The sequence below is a fragment of the Coenobita brevimanus genome, chromosome 92 (genome assembly GCF_032717465.1).
Source record: "Coenobita brevimanus isolate Jiangsu-jjx chromosome 92, ASM3271746v2, whole genome shotgun sequence".
In the NCBI taxonomy this organism is placed as follows: Eukaryota; Metazoa; Arthropoda; class Malacostraca; order Decapoda; family Coenobitidae; genus Coenobita; species Coenobita brevimanus.
In genome coordinates this window covers 15912905-15932536 of record NC_137045.1, presented here as the reverse complement: position 1 = coordinate 15932536, position 19632 = coordinate 15912905, and the positions used below count along the sequence as shown (strand labels likewise).

At 43.3% G+C, this 19632-nt stretch overlaps 1 protein-coding gene across 1 annotated transcript in view; it reads right to left on the bottom strand.

Annotated features, from left to right (window-relative positions):
* The window catches only part of LOC145412102 (neuroligin-4, X-linked-like), a 204794-nt gene that overhangs the window by 99506 nt on the left and 85656 nt on the right, over nucleotides 1-19632 (bottom strand). Inside the window, exon 4 of the mRNA XM_080282019.1 lies at nucleotides 8504-9135. Coding sequence (XP_080138145.1) covers nucleotides 8504-9135 — 632 coding nt within the window. The remainder of the gene's footprint in view (nucleotides 1-8503; nucleotides 9136-19632) is intronic.

The following is a 19632-nucleotide window of genomic DNA, read 5'->3' as shown; positions in this document are numbered from 1 at the left end:
CCTTTAATTAATACAGGTAAAATAATGACAACAGGAAACAGGTAATCATTTTGGAATCCAGGTGTACACGAACTGAGAATTGTCTTGGTTATTAGGAAGCCCACAAGGTACCATTTCCATAATAAATAAATAAATAAATAAATAAATTACTTTGGTCTACAACGAGGTGATGATAAAAATTCGTAATCCATTTTCTTTTTTTTTTCTTTTTTTTTTGTACAAGATACCATGGTCATAAAAAAAAAAAGATGGCGTACAGGATGAATTAAAAATGCTGTTATATATTTTTTATAAAGCTCGCCAGGTGAACTACAGTAGGCTTGTGCAGGTAAAAAAAAAAATTGACCAGCAGTGAGGTATGTTGTAAAAGCGTTCCCTCTCTCTCTCTCTCTCTCTCTCTCTCTCTCTCTCTCATAACCTGCACGTATCAATAGTCATTAAAAGTATCAAAGCATAACCCACGACAGAGTGAGAGAGAATATTATTTTTTGATTTTTTCTAAACTCACAGGGTACCATATAAAAAAAATAGCATAGCCCATAACAAGGTGAAATAGGAAATTGGTTTTGCACGGTATATTTCAAGCCCACCATACCCCTAAAAATATATATATATAAAAAAAGACAGCGCATCCCACAATGACGTGATAGAGAATATTGTTTTGTATTTTTCTCTCCCTGAAGGGTTCTATAGCTGGGAAAAAAAAAAAAAAACGCATGGCCCAAAATAGTGTGAAATAAATACTCAAAAATTTTAAGGGCATTTATTAGGGTATGAAAAAAAAAAACGCATGGACCTTGATAAGTTGAGCAAAAAAAAAAAAAAAAAATGGGGGAGCATTACATTTTCGAAAACCCACAAGGTACCAACCATACATTAAAACAAAAAGTGTGCCCTGTAATAACATAAAACAGAAAACTGTATAAAATATTTCTAAGCCTAGATATGTATACCTTACCGTGAAAAAGAAAAAAAAAAATAAGGACCAAAGCAAGCGGAATAGATTTTTTAAGTATTTTTTTTTTTTATCCCAGATGGTAGCACAGCAGTTTTTAAAAATTACCCACATAATCGTGAAATAAAAAACGGTTAAGCATTTTTCTGTGCCCACCGACCATGTTTGTAAAGAAAATAAACAGGAAAAACAAGAAATCCGGCAGCACAGCAACGTGAAATAGAGTGGGGGCACAATGGAGGTGGGGGAGTGAGGGGGGGCAGGGTGATGTGGAAGGGGTGGGGTGGGTGGACTATGTAGAGGAGGTGGGGTAGGGTGAGTGGTGTGTGTATATGGGGTAAGGTAGGTTGGGTGGGCTAGGTTGGCGCGGGAGGGATCAAGTGGGGTGGGCTTGGTTGGGATGTATAAATGGGGTGGGGTGAGTCAAAGTGCTGTGGGTAGGGTAGGGCGGGCTGGGTGGGGTGTGTAGATGGGGTGGGGTGAGGCAAATTATAGGGGATGAGGCACTTCACCCCGCCACAACGCTGAAAAGTGGTGTCGCTCAGCAAATAAGCCGGGAGGAAAGTGGGGTGGGATGGGAGGCACTACAAATAAGCTGGATGAGAAAGGCGAGGGTCGATGCAGCAACAAAGAGAGAGAGGGAGAGACAGAGAGAGAGAGAGACAGAGAGAGAGAGAGAGAGAGAGAGAGAGAGAGACAGAGAGAGACAGACAGACAGACAGAGGGGGAGGGTCTGTGCAAGTGAAAAAAGGAAGGGAAGATGGAGGGGTTATGCTCGGAAATTAGTTGTGTCAGAAAAGGAGATCAGTGAAGCAACAGAGACAGGGGGAGTTCTTCAGAAGTTCTTCACTATCAGAAAAGGAAGTCTCAGCAGGTATGCCACAACAACAGAAAAGAGGGTCAATGCTAGAACAGAGGAGATGATGGCATAACAGAAAAATACACAGCTCAAGTACACAACATCGAAAGAATACGTGATGTCGCTTTGTAAATAAACTGTGGGACATGGGGAGGGCGAATTCCATAAAAAAAAAAAAAAAAAAAAAAGGACGCAGGAGAAAAAAAGGGGAGTCTCTGAAAAATAACCCGCACCGAAAAAAAGGGGAGGGGGGGGGTCGATGCAGTAGTGAAAAACGGTATAAGCTTGTAAAAGAAAAGGGGACAGAGGAAGGGGTTAATGTCACAAGATCTACGGAAATAAGCATCAGAAAAAAAAAAAGGGGGGGAGGGGGTCACCAAATTAGCCAGGATTGGAAAGGGGTCTCTGGAGGTAAAGTGCCCCCCCAAAAAAAAAAAAAAAAAAAAAAAAAATAATAATAATAATAAGGGTGGGTGGGAAGGAGGTCTCATTCGCAAAATAAACTATCACAACGAGGGATGTCCAGAAATAAAGTAGAAAAAGGGAGTCTATAAATTTACCTCCATGAAAAAAAAAATAATGAAAAAGGTGTCCGCAAGTATACTGCAAAAGAAAAGGTATCTCTGCATGTTTATATACGAGAAGACACATAGAATTACAACAAAAGGAGAAACTGTTGATTATTGGAGGGTTAGTTATTAAAACCGGCAACGTAGAGAGAGAGAGAGAGAGAGAGAGAGAGAGGAGGGACGTGGTGGGAGACAGGGTGAAACTAAAGTTAATATCGGAACTGTTAATATACAAGAGTAATTAGGGGAAGTAAGTTATTAGGCGGCACATGATTAGAGAAGGAAGTTATTAGATTTAGTCATTAGTGTGTCAGGGAGAGGAGGGAAGGAGGAAGGGAGGAGACAGGGAGAAGTGGAGGGAGAATAAATATTGGAACAGCCTTAATTATCGCATCAGTTATGAGGGAGGGAAGAAAGTTATTAAAGAGAAGGAGGAGTGGAGGGGACTTGTAGTGGAAGGGAAGAGGGGGTGGAGATAGGGTAAGAAAATTATCTCTAGTTATTAGAAAAAGAAGTTAGTAGACAGTTATTAGGGCGCCAGAGAGAGAGAGAATGGTGGGTGGGGTCTTATGGAGAGAGAGAGAGAGAGAGAGTGTAAATACTGGAACAACCAAGAGTCAAGTGCAGTGTGGCTGGGGTAAGTTGTGTGTACTCATGAATACCACACAGGAATGGACAAAATTTATTCTTCCTGAATTTGTTCTCGGCTCATCCTAATATTCTTTTTGCTCACCCTAAATTTCCTCTCGGCACACCCTAAATTTAATCTTGGGTCAAACTAAACTCACCCTATATTCGTTCTTGGGTCACCCTGAATCCTCCCTTAGCTCACCCTGACATTGCTCTTGGCTTCTTTGAATTTTTTGTTCATGAGTAAATTTGTTCATGGCCAGAGTTTCCCAAAATTTCCGTGGGTACAAAACTTCCCCAGATTTTTTTTCTTTTTCGTGGCTAGAGATTTCCCCTTAAATGATCCTTGCTATCCTTGTCTCGCTATTTTCTTCTTAAATTATCCTTGCTATCCTTGTCTCATTATTTTCTTAAATTGTCCATGCTATCCTAGTCTCATTATTTTCTTCTTCAATTGTCCATGCTATCCTTGTCAGATTATTTTCTTACATGATCCTTGCTATCCTTGTCTCATTATTTTCTTACATGATCCTTGCTATCCTTGTCTCATTATTTTCTTCTTAAATGATCCTTGCTATCCTTGTCTTATTATAGAGATGTAGCAGTACCCTTCAACAAGCTAGTATGGAACAACAGTCCTTCTGCAGTACTTCTCTTTTCTTTTGCCTCTTTACGTTAAATAAATATGACTTATAAGTGAGGAATACAAACTGCATTATTTTCTCTTCTTTTCAGGTACAGCACTTCAGGCCAAATTATGAGTACAGCACCAATGAGTAAGGTAATTGTGTGTGTGTGTGTGTGTGTGTGTGTGTGTGTGTGTGTGTGTGTGTGTGTGTGTGTGTGTGTGTGTGTTTTCGACAGTGCATGCGGTAAGGTAGGGCGTCTGAATGAATGTATGTAGAATCAGAGAGAGAGAGAGAGAGAGAGAGAGAGAGAGAGAGAGTTTCCCTACACCGCATGTCCCCCAGGCGTCCTTACCTCGTGTTATCGGTGGGCTGTCAGATAAAAGTTGGGTGTGTGTGGTTGTGGTGTGTTTGGGTCCACTACTATGCTGCTTTGATGTGCGTGTGTGTGTGTGTGTGTGTGTGTGTGTGTGTGTGTGTGTGTGTGTGTGTGTGTGTTTATTGTTGTCGTTGCTCTTCCTCGTGTTGGTGTTATTAGTATTGTTATTATTACTATTATTATTATTATTATAATTATCGTCATTATCACTTATTATTAATGGTAGTAGTAGTATTGGTAGTAGTATTAGTAGTAGTAGTAGCCTAGCCTCAGCACCCTATACCTCAGAAGGGATAATATTGGACACATTTTTGGAGACAATGTAGAGGGACTATTGACCGAACCTTTAAAGGGGAGGGTCACCTTTAAAGTGACAGGCCAGGCAGTGTTAAGGTATGGTCCTGTCGATGGCTGGAATTTCTCTCTCTCTCTCTCTCTCTCTCTCTCTCTCATATAATTCATTCACAGCTCCCTCATATAATTTATTCACAGCAAATCCCTAAATATATTGTTTCCGCCCTCCTGGAAATGGCGAATTTAATATTCATGAATGATATAATGATCTAATCCAACCTAATCTAACACGGCATAACCTCGCGTTGCGTAATTTAGCACAGTTTAACGTAGCCAAACGTAACCTAACCTAACCTAATCCTAACCTAACCAATCCTAACCAAACTTAACCTAATCTCACCTAACTTTACCTAATCAAGCCTCACCTATCCTAATCTCACCTATCCCAGACCTAGCCTAACTTAACCTAGCGTAACCAAGCCTAACCCAGTTACATGTAACCTAACTTCGCCTAACCAAGTTTGAAATTGGCGTTCGCTTTCTTTACTTTTATAGCTTTCCTCGTAATTCTCTGTCCCCGGCCGGCCTTTAGATAAATAATGGCATGCAGTCGGCCCTTCCCTGTACTGTAACAAGGTCGTAAACGTGTAATGCCTTTTTCATGGCGGATTTTTTCTCTTTTCTTAATGGGTACTCTACTCTGTTGTTTTATGGACCATCCTGTGTAGCTGAGTGGTGAATTATTACTCCCTAATTTTATTACTACTGCGAGGTCGTTGTGAAATTACTTTACTCGTTTGTTTTCGGGATAAAAGGAAAGAATTTTGTTATTTTTACGTTTCCAGTAATAATAATAATAGTATTAATAATAATAATGATATTGATAATAATATCTAAAACTCTGTAACTGTCCTGCGGATAGTCACTGGTCTCCACCTGCTGTTTTTTACAATGTCCTTGATCCCATTGGGAAGGTTTGGATTTTTTTTTTTGTATCAGCAATGGCCCACACCAGGACGCATAACCGGGGCCATTTATATTCCTTGTGCAGGTCGTATTTAAATCTTCAGTAGACACGACCAACTTGTCTCGTTCACAACATAATACTGATAAAACTCATACTGACATGCCCTTCCACTGTGCGTAAAGGATTTGGATTTTTTTTTTTTCCCAGCAGCTGTGGACCATGCCAGGACACATAACCTGGGCCCTTCAGATTCCTTGTGCCACCTCTGGTTCTCCTGGCATCGTCGCGAGACTCTGAGGCTGGAATAATAATAATAATACCAGCGAAAACAGTAGTCTCCACCTATGTAATGGTGGGAACTAATAATACCACCTATGTAATAGGTAAAAACTACTAATAAAACGAAATAAACTCTTAGGAATCGATCCGCTAAGTTATGTCTGCTTGTAACAATTATGTAACGACAAACGATTGCATTATGTTACACTTGCCACAATTATATAACTACAAACGATATGTAACAATTATGTAACGACAAACGATTGCATTATGTTACACTTGCTATCCTCTGGATAGTCCAGCGGTTCTCAAACTTTTTAGTGTGTGACCCTATTTGGAATATTTCAAGACTTCGCGACCCACAGAGTAAAATAATCAAACATGCCGGCCCACTTGCTGTAATAATTATCTACACACACACACACACACACACACACACACACAGTAATCATTATATAACATATCTTAGCTATAATGAATATGCTGATAGTATAAGGATAATTACAATCTCAGTTAAGTAAATAAAATACACTGAAAGCATTAAGCCTATTCTATGTCCTAGCGACCCATCAACATTCTTTTCGCAACCCACATTTGGGTCGCGACCCATAGTTTGAGAATCACTAGGATAGTCGCTAGTCTCTTGCTACTGTTTCTTACAATGACATAGGCTCTGTTGGGAAGATTTGGATTTTTCTTCCATCAGCAATGGCCCATGCCAGGACACATAACCTGGACTCTTCAGATTCTTTGCGCAGTCTCTGGTTCTCCTGGAATCATTGCGAGACTCTGAGGCGGAAATAATAATAACACTAGCGAAAACAATAGTCTCCACCTATGTAGTAGGTGGAGACTAATAATAACTACTCGTTAAGCATCGCATAGGAAAAATAATAAAAACCTACTTTTTTAAATTCACGCAATAAAAATAATGAGAAAAACTGCGCCCTTTTTAAGTTCCACGGAATACTGATAATAAAAACTGATCTTTTTGGGTGTCGCGTAATAGTAATTATTTAAAAATGCTCTCCTTTTTAAACTTCACTTAATAATACTGAAGTTAGTGTTAGTCCCACGTAAGAGAGAGAGAGAGAGAGAGAGAGAGAGAGAGAGAGAGTGTGTGTGTGTGTGTGTGTGTGTGTGTGTGTGTGTGTGTGTGTGTGAGGGCGGTGGTGCAGTGACTAGCATGCTCACTTCACAGCTGAGAGGCCTTGAGATTTGATTCCCCGTCTAACTAGACTTTAGCTCCTTTTCAGTAAGTGGAGGAGCCAGCCATCCACTCACTCGATGTAATGCTTCGTCCAGATTACAGTACGAGGTGTGAAAAGTCGAATGGTTTCCTACAACTCAGGAACTGTGGTTAGGTTGTGTGAAAGATGGGAGTAACTAAGGAGCGAGAGGAAGGGTGGAGAGGAGGGTGAGGTAGCATATTAGAGAGAGGTACAGACAGAGTGAGGAGCTGGTGGAGTGAGGTACAAGTAGGATGAGGTATAAGTCGAACTAGAACTGTGTAACTGTCCTGTGAACAGTCACTAGTATCCACCTACTGTTTCTTACAATGACTTGACCCCAGTGGGTAGATCTGGAATTTTCCATTGCACATAAAAGATTTGGATTTTTTTCCTGTCAGCAATGGCCAATGTTAGGACACATAACCTGGACCCTTCAGAGTCCTCATGGAGGCTCTGGTTCTCCGGGCATCGTCGCGAGACTCTGAGACCGGAATAATAACATTACCAGCAAAAACAATAGTCACCATCTTTGTAATAGTTCATCATAATCATCACCATCATCCAGATCTCCTTTCCCACCCTAGGGCAGGGTGAGGAGTAGCAACGTCCAGAGAGCCTAAGTTTGCCCAATTCAATGGGCCATGCTTCCATTCACTCATCATTCAAGCCCACGGAATCCTGGCTCCATCATATAGGCCAAAAAAAATTTCACCACGTTCTGTAGCTTCACATAATTATACCTATCAGATAGAGTCAGTCCGAACGCTGTCACGTTAAAAAGGGGTGCCAAATCCCTCGTTATGCGCTTCGCACAAAATTCATCCATCCGGCTCGGTCTCTTGTCAGTCCCTTAGCCACACCAACTTTCATACCTCTCTTTCTCACACATTCATCCACCATGTCTCTTCACCTTCTTCTTGGCCTACCTCGTCTCCTTCCTCCTTCAGATTCGCTCAGATATACTTTTCTCACCACTCTGTTGTCATCCATTCTCTCTACATGACCTAGCCATATCAGTACACTCTTCGATTCTGGTGTCCACAGACTTCCTAACTCCGCCTTTTTCACGAATCACATTATTCCGTAACCTATCCACGCTCTGTACTCCACATACATTCCTCAGTTCCCATGTCCATTGCTCTCACTCTTGACTTTTCATTTTCATGCCACACCATAGTCTCACATCCTTATGTTAAAGTTGGCACTAACACTCCTTTATGTAAGCCTTCGCGCAACTGCGTCACTCAAGCCTCTGTTTTTTAGCAAGGCTTTCATAGCACCAGCTACTTTTCTTCCTTATGTCACTCTACTTTCCACTTCTTTTGCACATTTTCCTCTCTTTTCTAACACTGTACCCAGGTATTTGAACTCTCTCACCAATTTCAGTCTCTCTCCATTTTATGTAACATCACACTGGGAGTCACTTTCTCTCTCAATAACCATCATTTTACATTTTTCTGCGTTTACTCTCAAGGCACGACGCTCACAGACGTCTACAAAACTCGAGACTAGTAACACCAGCGAAAATAATAGCCTCCACCCATGTAATAGGTGAAGACTAATGAGGTACAGGTAGAGTGAGGTACAAGTAGGATGAGGTACAGGTAGAGTGAGGTAAAGATACAGCGAGGTATGTATTGTTATGAGGGCTGATGTTGAAGTAGAAAGAAGGGTTAGTATGTCAGTGCGGTACAGTAAGAGAGAAGTACGTACCGTCATGCGGGCTGTAGATGTTGAGGTAGAGACAGTCCTCACTTTGACGGTGCAGGAGGCGGGTCAGGGCTGCCAGCTGGGCAGGTCGCTCGGCCAGGTGTGCCGGGGGGTCAAGGGGCTGGGGGCACACCGGGGGGAGCTCCGTGCATCGTCTTACGTGCTCCCAGGGTAGGGGGCTGCTAGTGGGGGTGAAGCGGCCGGCACCCAGGGGCGGGGAAGCGTACGGCACCCCCAGGAAGACGTTGACGGGGGCTAGCACGGGATGGTCGTGGTGTTTGATGAAGCCTTGGATCCTGCCGTGCTTTACGTGCACCTGGCTGGTCAGCACCTGGTCTGGCTGCCCTACGCACACCACGGCACTCAGCACCACCACCCACACCGCCCACGAAGGGGGGATGGTGGGGGCGATGCGGGTGGAGGGGCCTGGTGGTGGGGGTGGGGGGCCGTGGAATGTCCCCCCACCCCCCCCTCTCCGCCACCGTCCACGCCCCCGCCCGGCGCCTCCCGCCCCCACGCTGCCGCCCCGCCGGTCACACAGCGTTGCTGGCCGCACCAACGCCGGGCATGAGGGGAGGGTGGGCGTGTGGGTGCTACATGGTGGGTGGAGGGCGCCGTGCCTGGTGGGTGGGGGGCTGTGCGGTCACCACGGGGGAGCTATCACCAGCCTGGGGGAGATAAAGACAACAAAATAATATTACCACACTATATACATGTTCTTTTATATACTGTACATTCTTCTAAGGCATTCTACCTTAATATATCTATCTATCTATCTATATCTATCTATCGATAGATAGATAGATAGTTTTTCATGGTCATAACATTTTTAGTACAGAACTCCAGTTAACGTCTGGCGATTTTATTCTGCTTAGTACGCTACAGAAACCTGAGAGTGTTAATACTGTTACCATTAAGTCCCTCATGATCGAAAGTCTAGCACTGTAATCCGAAATTATATTTAACTGAGTCATAGGAGGTTGAATAATGATGATGATGATGATGATGACGACGATGATGATTTTTTCCAGCACCCTTTCACTCAGACCAATACCCATAATTTCAAGACATTATTTTTTTTTTCAACTCGTTCTCGCATCACGTAACATCCAATTCCCCAGTAATTGCTCCCTCTCCCTTATCTAATATCCGTATTTTGTATTCAGTAATATTTTCAACCCTCTCTCACCTCATCTATACCACCCTCCCCAGCCTATAATCGCCCCCTTTCACTCCACCTCTGACACCCACCCCGTGTAATATTAGCTCACCTGTCTTCCCTTCCCACTCCACTTAACTCCTCTCCACCGTGAAACAGTCCCCTCTCTATCACTCCATCTAGTTCCCACTCCACTCAGTCATCATCATCGTCATCGTCATCATCTCGACTTTAATTCCCTCCTAAATGGTGGGATGAGGTATAATTTAGAAGCAAAGCGTATCATAAATAAAAATGTTATTGTTGCGTAACTCAGGTCTGTCTTGCCGAGCAGACCCGTCGATTAAAGGGACGCATCTGCTTCTGTTGGTCCGTCAAACAGGTACAATACAGCACATGCATCTTGTAGGGATCCGGCGCTCCCTTGTGGTAAACACTACCTCACCAGGGGTCCAACCAGTTTTATTTATTTATTTATTTATTTTTGTCCCGTGGCGAAGTGCGGGGAAATATGGGGAGGTTTGGTTCCTGGGTGAAAGCCGCAGATGCTTCATCCATGGTCCACAGCGCCACCACGAGTACGGTTCCCTTAAGAGCCACTTTTCAGACCAACCAACCAGAGAGAGAGAGAGAGAGAGAGAGAGAGAGAGGCCACACATACACACAGTAAGGCCTTGGAAATTCCGGGTCCACCTCTCTTGCTTTACCTGAGGGGCTGTCATTAATTCTGTTAACTCTCAGTAAAAACACAATCTCATTATGTGAGTATAATTTATTCCTTAGTTCCCTGTCCCCACTCATCCCCCCACTCCACAATAGACCCTCTCTTCTACCCCATCCACATCATATTTACCCCTCTCACCCCACTCACCATCCACTCCACCTCTTTTTCCACCTCATACAGCTTCACCTCATGTACTGCCTGTCTTGATCGTGTGAAGGTACCCATTCCCACTCCGTTTCCACCTCACACCCCTCTCACCCCACTCAGCACCCACTCCACTTCACAGCACACCCCCTTTTCCACCCCATCCACTCCCACCTCACGTAGTATCCGCTCCATCTAATATAAACGTTCCCCTCCTACGTCCTCCATTTTCCACCTCACTAAAAAGCCAGTCCACCCCATAACAGGTTCCACTCCCAGTTCATTTGTCACCCATTCCACTTCCCAATAACCCCTCCTCTCGCGTCATATTAACCTTCCCTTCCGCTCAGCTCCCAGTCCAATACACCTCAACCCCACCCCATCTCAACTCAACCCCCTACGACCTCCTACTCCCTCAACACAAGGGGCATGAAGGTAGGGAAGGCTGTGTGTGTGTGTGTGTGTGTGTGTGTGTGTGTGTGTGTGTGTGTGTGTGTGTGTTAGTAATTAAAAGCCCCTTTGAACATCGGTATCAGAGCCAGGCGTCCCTATCGTGTTTCCCCTCAGCTCCTATTGTTCGCACCCCTCCATTGTGGTGAGGGGACGAGGGGAGGGGGAAGATTGGGTCCAGGGGAAGGGGAGGGGGGGGTAAGGGGAAGGAAAGGGAGTCCAGGGGAATGAGAGGGAGAAGGAAAGGAAGTCTAGAAGAAGGGGAGGGAGGGAGTCTAGAGGAGAGAGAAGGGGAAGGAAAGGGAGTCAAGAAGAAGGAGAGGGAGAAGGAAAAAGAGTGTTGGGCAAGGAGTGGGGGGAAGGAAAGGGAGTCTAGGAGAAGGGGAAGGGGAAGGAAAGGGAGTCTAGGGGAAGGGGAAGAGGAAGGAAAGGGAGTCTAGAGGAAGGGGAAGAGGAAGGAAAGGGAGTCTAGGGGAAGGAGAAAGGGAAGGAATGGGAGTCTGGAGGAAGGGGGAGAGAGTAGTTTTGGAAAAGGGCAGGAAGAAGGGGAGATGGGGAGAAGTTAGGAGGTAGGGGAAGGGCTGGAGAGAGCAGGGAGATAAAGAGGAGTGGAAAAGGTCGGAGGTAAGAGAGAGGAGATAGAGAATGGAGGTAAGAGAGGGTGAGTATGAGAGAAAGGGAGAGAAAGTGAGCCTTGGAGAGGAGAGGGGTGTGAGAGAGAGGAGGGGAAGGTTAAAGGGGGGCTGGGGAGAAGATAGAAAGGAAGGATAATTAGAGGAAAATGGAGTAAGACGAGAGAAGCGAAGATTATAGGAAGACAGAGGAGGGGCAAAGGTATGGATAGGGGAGGACTTTGGAAAGGATGGAGAGAGAGAGAGAGAGGAGGGAAATGTCGGAAGTAGGACATGGTACTGAACAGGAAATGTAGGAGCTTCGTACGGGGGAGAAACAGAGAATTTTGATGTGAGGGAAGGAGAGAAGAACGCGGAGAGGAAGAGATGGGGAGAGATGTGGAAAGTTGGAGGTAAGGCAGGTAGGCAGGCAGGCAGGGAGGCAGGCAGGTAGGTAGGCAGGTAGGGAGAGGGAGGGAGAAAGTTGAACGCGGAAAGGAGACGGTTCGGGGGGAGATGGGTTTGGGAGGAAATGAAGGAGAGATACAGGAGGAAGATAAAAGGCTGGAGGTGAGGTGCGTAGGTAGGGAGACAGAAAGAGGGTGTTGACCGTGGAAGGGAGGAAACTCAAGGGGAAAAGCGCCTTGGGAGGAAAGGTGAGAAGATAGCAGAGGAGAGAGATGGGAGGGAGACAGAAAATTTAAGTTAAAAGAAGAAAAGGAAAGTGAAAGGAGGAGAGAAGATGAAGGAGGATAGAGATGAGAGGGAGACAGAAAGTTGAAGGTAAGGGAGGAAAGGGGGAGTGAAGAGGATGGAAGAAAGAAACTGTGAGGGGGGAGAGGAGGCTTGGAAGAAAATGGAGAGAGGTATTGTAGTTGAAGGGAAAGGGGGGGGAACAAGGATGTTATATGGAAGGCTGGAGGTGGGGATAGCATTTAGGAAAAGTGTGTGTGTGTGTGTGTGTTTTACAGGGATGAGAGGAGAAGGGAAGAAAAGATTTGAAATGGAAGGGAGAAGTGGGGAGGAAGGAGGAATTAAAAGACGAACGATGTTGGAAAGAAAGATATGTGAGATGGGTAGATAGAAAGTTGGAGATAAGGCAGGTAAGTAAGGAAGGCGGTGAGGAAAGAAGAAGGGGAAGAAAAAGGTCGGAAGTAAAAGGGGAGAGTGGGGAGGGATGCAGAAGGCTGAAGATGAGACAGGAAGCTATGGAAAGAGGAGGGGAAGAGAAGGGGGAGATAAGAGGACGTTAGGAAGTGAAAAGCAGAATGGGAATACACAAAAACGCAGACAACAGGAAGCATATTTTCCTTCAGCGATGTTATTCTGTTGTAAATTGGGACGTAAACCAATTATATCACTGTAAATGTAGAAAGGGATAGCAAAACAAGGAGAAGAAGGCACAAGAGAAACAGGAGTTAGGGACAGTGGAAGGGAAAAGAGAAGAGAAAACAGGGTAAATGAGAATAAAAGAGAGAGAGAAAAAACTGAGATGGAGTGAAATATATGAGGGGAAAAAGGTAAAAATATGAAAAGGTGACGATGAAAAAATGATCTAAGTACAGTGGGTGGAAAACCGTGAGAGAGAGAGAGAGAGAGAGAGAGAGAGATCCAGGGGTTAACGATACTCCTTTTATTGACTACAAAAATGGGACATTGCTCCCTCTTGGGCACCATTACTCTCTCTCTCTCTCTCTCTCTCTCTCTCTCTCTCTCTCTCTCTCTCTTTCTCTCTCTCTTTCTCTTTCTCTCTCTCTCTCTCAGTTTATTTATCTCTCTATATCTCTATGTGTCTATCTATCCCTCTGTCTATCTATGTATCCCTATCTCTCGTCCACCCAAGTATGAAATCACGAGAGAGAGAGAGAGAGAGAGAGACAGACAGACAGACAGACAGACAGACAGACACACAGACAGAGACAGTAATAAGTCACTTCCAAGAAAGAGAAAAAAACCCAAGACGCAGGATTTTCGTCTTAATTACAATGGGGGAAGAAAATTAAGTTAGTTTCCCTTCTATCCCCCGTCTTCTGTGTGACCTCCTCGTTCACGTCCCTTTTAGTCGTGTAATTAAATTCTCTCTGAAATATAAAAATCTGTATCATTTTTCCATAAATTACTGTGAAAGTCGCTCTCTCTCCTTAAAAGCTTGCTATGGCTTTTTTTTTTTTTTTCCCCCAAAGATCTTCCTTTTTTTTTCACATATATTGCCCTGAAACTTTCTCTCCTCTTGTGTTTTTTTTTTTTATTCCCCCTCCGTTCTTAGACGTTTGCATTTTCTTTACCCTTTTTATTTTAAGATTTTTATATTTTCTTGTCCTCACGCCTTTACTACTCACAGTTTTCCTCACTCTTTACATTTCCCCTACATTTTAGAGTACCTATTCTTTCTCTTCGTTCCTCAGTCTCTCTTACATTCCTCCTCCTTCCTTATGCTTTCCCATGATCTTTCATATTTTTTTTTCCACCCACTCAAGTTCACTCATTCCTCTCACATTTCCCCATTTTCCACATGTTCTTCATCATTCCTCGTCTTTCTACATCTTTCACATTTTTTTTTTTCACTCCCTCAGGTCTACTCATTCCACGTAAATTTCTCTTAACCTTCCCATATTCTTCGTCATTCCTCACATCATCTCACCTTCTTCATATTCCCTCTCCCCAACAAGCCTCCCTGTTCCTCACTTTCGTCTTCTCCTTTCAGATATCCTCAAACCATTCAGGGTCTCCACTCCTCCTCTTCATCTTTCATGGTCCTTCCTCTTCCTCACTTCCCTCACCGCTATTTCCCCTCTGAGTTTTTCCTTCCCTCTCCCTCGTCTCCCCTTCCCCTCCTCCCACCATCCTTCTCTCTCTCTCCAGGTTCTTTCCTTCATATCTCCACTTCCTTCCTTTCCTCCCTCTCTTCTCCATTTCCCTCAAAAACTCTCATCCTCTTCTTCCCTCTTCTCTTATCCCCTCTCTACACCTCCCCTACCTACAGTCCCCTCCTCTCTCTCCCCTCCTTCTTCCTTCCCCTCACAAACTACTATTCCTCTCTCCCCTCACCTCCCCTTTTTTTTAGCGTCCCAAACTTTATTCTCTCCCCTCTTCTCCCCACCTCCTCTCCCCTCCCCTTCCTTCCCTCTTTTCTCTCCCCTCTTCCCCTCCCCCTTCCCTCCCCTCCTTCTCTCCTCCCCCCTCCCCTCCACGCCCCAGTTGCTGCCACACACATACTTTCATCAACTTCCCACACTGAATGGATCACCTGGGTCCAATCAACTATGTCTGTGTGTGTGTGTGTGTGTGTGTGTGTGTGTGTGTGTGTGTGTGTGTGTGTGTTTGAATTCATGTCCAAGTAAAAATGGCTCCCATTTATCTGTGCGTGAACTTGCATGAATAATTGTTTGTGTGTGTTGTGCTCTCTCTCTCTCTCTCTCTCTCTCTCTCTCTCTCTCTCTCTCTCTCTCTCTCTCTCTCTCTCTCTCTCTCTCTCTCTCTCTCTCTCTCTCTCTTCCTTCCTTCCTTCCTTCATTTCATCATCATCTCCACACTCAGTCTTTTTCCTTCCCTTCTCCCTCGCTATCCCATGAAGGATAAAGAGCTAATGTATTCTCTCTCTCTCTCTCTCTCTCTCTCTCTCTCTCTCTCTCTCTCTCTCTCTTTCTCTCTCTCTCTCTCTCAAAGCAGCCAGTCTACCTATAAATCTACTCTACTCATCAATCTATTTATCTATATCTATCTATCCATATCGAAGTATGTATATATGTACGTCGTATGGATGTCTATGTATTGTTATAAGCAGTTGATTAAGATTTTTTTTTTTTTTACCTGTCACTGCTTTTACGTGCATAACTGACTGACAGAATGGATAATATGCTGCCCTATTTTATCTGCATGATATATAGCGGTGGTAGGGGTGTGTATGTGCATGACGTGTTACTAATTAGAGTGTGTGTGTGTGTGTGTGTGTGTGTGTGTGTGTGTGTGTGTGTGTGTGTGTGTGTGTGAATCTTCAACCCACACATGAAGGATGTTGAGGTATGTGGACCCCGTGTTCGCGTCCCCTCCTCTTCTCCTTCCCTCTTCTCTCTTTTTTTCCCTCCATCCCGTCTTTCCTCTCTTGCCGTGGAGGGAAAATGCAATGCTAATCAAATAGGCAAGGAGGAGGAGGAGAGAAAGAGAGAGGATGAGGGAGGAGGGTAAAAAATAGGAGAAAAAAGATGGGAAGGGAGGAGATGCAAAGAGGCAGGAAGAGAAGCAGAAAGAGAGGTGAAGGAAAAGCAGAGAAAGGGAACTAGAAGGAGGGTGGAGAGGAGGAGGCTAAAGAAGGAAGAAAATGAAGTAAGGAAGTGGCCTGTTTAATAAGGAGAGTGTGGAGGAGACGAGGAGTTTAGGAGGAAGAGGAAGAAAAAAAGAGAAGGAAGAAAAAAATAGTTAAGAGCACCAAGGGAGCGTATACCTCCGCCATGAACAACACCAGACAACTCATATCACCACCGAAATTTAATCAGCTCCTCCTTGGCCCGTGACCCTCGTATTCACAAAATTTTAATTGAAATCTATCCAAAATTTTTTTAGATATCATGTGGACAGACAGACAGACAGACAGGGGTGAATGCATAACCTCCTCCAGCTTTTTTTTTAACGGAGGTGAAAAGAAAAAATAAAGGGAAAGATGAGAAGGAGAGGAGGAGCATAAGAAGAATTAGTTACACATCCTAATATCGGTACGCTAAGTCCTAAGATGCCTTATTGTGTAGTAGTTTCTCTCTCTCTCTCTCTCTCTCTCTCTCTGCCACATCAGGGAATTGAGAGCAAGACCCCCGTGCTCCCGTTGACTTGCTAATGAGGTGCCGAATGGTGTGGTGGGTTTGTGTAGACGTGAGTGGTGGCGGCCCAGACAAAGATTTCTCTCTCTCTCTCTCTCTCTCTCTCTCTCTCCCCTCATCTTCCCATTCTCATTATCCACTTCTCCCTCCTTCCTTTTCTCTCTCTCTCTCTCTCTCTCTCTCCCTTCTTTCATCTTCCCATTTTTATCATGCCTTTCAGTCGTAACCTCGTCTTTCTCTCTTTTCCTCTCCTTTCCTCCCTCTTCCCTTTTTTCCTCTTCCGTCTGCTCCTTTTTCTTCCTGTCTCTGTCCCCTCCAATTATTTCTCACATTTTCTTCCTTCCTTTCCTCGTTCTGTTCGTCCTCCTTTCCTTCTCTCTCTCTCTCTCTCTCTCTCTCTCTCTCTCTCTCTCTCTCTCTCTCTCCCTCCTGCGTTTTCCCAATTAAATTTCCTTTTGCTCTCCCTCTGTCTCATTAAGACCCTCTGCACCACTCTTCCTCCTCCTAATCTCTCTCTCTCTCTCTCTCTCTCTCTCTCTCTCTCTCTCTCTCTCTCATAGTTTGGTGATTATGACTGTGATGTGATTGGTGATGGCGGTCATAATGATAGTAATGATTGTGATGGTGGTGATGGTGATTTGGTGGAAGTGGGGTTGGTAGTGATGATGATGGTGAAGATGAAGATGATGATGCTAGTGATGATGATGGTGAAGATGAAGATGATGATGCTAGTGATGATGATGGTGATGATAATAACTGTGGTGGTGGTGATGATAATGATGGTATAGGTAGTGATGATGCCATTGAGGTACCTAATTATACCACCCTCATGAAAAAGTCACCTCAAACCCGAACGAAATCGTCAGAAAAGAACAAAAATAAAAGAGAAGAGACGTCCTCAAATTAAAAGACGTAATGGAGACTATTTTTAAAGCTTCGTCCGTGTTTCAAAATATAAGGACAGGAAATGGGGAGGATATTTTTTGTTTTTTATGGGATACGTATTTGCGTTGTCATGGCAACAGCTGGAGTTGCTTTTAGCCTGACGAGATGTAAACGAGAAAGTAGGGGAATTTTTGTATTGATTCGCTTGTGTGTGTGTGTGTGTGTGTGTGTGTGTGTGTTTGTGTGTGTGTGTGTGTGTGGGTACTGCTATGTGTACCTTTGTGTATATAGCTGTATGAGTGTACCATTTGTGTGTGTGTGTGTGTGTGTGTGTGTGTGTGTGTGTGTGCTTTAAATGACCGGCGAAGCGTCAGTGCCAATATATTTTACAGGAGATGCATCGGGGATATTTAAAAACGATAACTTTTTTTTATCACGTAAAAGCAGCGAGAAGTGGAGTGGATGTGCGGTATTCTTCATCTATACTCTTATTGAACATTCCTAAACAGTCCCTCTAATGAATATATAGTTAGTCTTTATTCATGTACATACGCACGTACACAGAGTAGGTTATGTGTATATTTGAAGTGCCTCCATCAACACACACACACACACACACACACACACACACGTATATCCATTTACATAAAGCATTTTTAGGTGACAGTGTATTGTGTGATATATATATATATATATATATATATATATATATATATATATATATATATATATATATATATATATATATATATATAGTTGAATTTATGAGATAGATTAGTTTACATTTGTTTTTAGTAATTGTGGATAGATTATGGGACTGTATTCTCGTCTGCTGAGGTGCCCCCAAACACCTTTTCCTTAGCGATTTATTTTCTTTATTACACCTTACTGTCTTTTTCCGTGTTACATAAATCCTTCCTGTGTCGCCATATTCACCATAAATAACGTTCAAAGGAATATTATCCAGCCATATCCAAAAATAAATCGCAAAGGAAGAGGTGCTAGGGAGCCTCTTCGTTTGAATAGAAAACGGGACCTGGACGTCTATGGTATTGCATTTCAGTTCATTTTTTCATCATCTTTTCATCGCTTAAATTATTCATCACCCGACCTTTTGAAGCGGGTCGGGAAAAGGGGCTCACGAATCCATTGTTCAAAATCCTCCCATGCAAATTCCGCAAATGGTTCAATCCGGATTTTTAAATTTACGGATCCACTTCCTGTTTAATTATTAGTGGACCTGGGCGAAAATAGACGAGGGGAAAGGGTATAAGAGCGGTCAATAATTCCTTTACATGCACTGGTATTTCCTGCTCATTGTTTTTTTATGGGTGAGATTAATACCTCCATTACATTTGTCATAGGAAATATATATATATATATATATATATATATATATATATATATATATATATATATATAATGATGGCCAGCAAAACCAGAGTGATGATGTACATGATTTATTATTGGTGACGTTTCGGTTTTATAACACAAACCATCTTCAGACCTAAAACAGAAATAAAAACACACAAAAAAATAGAAAATAAACTAAAATATAATTTTCTCATCTTCCACAGAATAACATAACAGGGAACAGAGCAGGTCAAATGAAATAAAATCACAATACAACAATTTACCAGCTAAAAACAGAGCAATTGTGTAGAGGAGTCGTGTGAGCCAAGGGATGGTCGTAGCTCTGCCGTTAGTAGAGACTCCGCTATAAGTCTAGTCAAGTCATCTCGTGCAGTGAACAAAATTCGAAAGTTCTGGTTATTTATAGGGTGACTTTCCGAATCTGAATGATTTCGAACTGCAGAAAACGATGGTTTCGAGATTGGGAGTCCTGTCCTATGAGACCTTCCCTGATGCTCGGCAATCCTGGTAGCTAGATGGCGCTTAGTTTGACCAATATAGGATGCATTACAGCAACCACACTGAAAACGATACACCACCGAGGACTGCAGGGCATCCGGGACACGGTCTTTAAACATGAAACACTGAGACAGGATTTGGGGAGATTTAAACACCACCCTCAACGATATCTGCGGATAAAAGTCGTGAATTAGATTGATTATCCTGTTACGTAAAAAGTTTGATTTAGGACCTAAATACTGTAATGAAAAATAAACTTTAGCTTTCTCAACCGTGTGAATTTTTTCAAAGTATTGGTTCTTAATTTAGTTAGCTGTATTCCAATATACTTATCTACAAATTTAGTTGGGAATCCATTGTGGTACAGGGTTTTCCTCAGAAACTGCAGCTCATTATGTAGAGAAAAATATGAGGAGCATAAATTATAGGCCCTAGTCACCAGAGTTAGAATTAAATTACGTTTATATTGGAGGGGA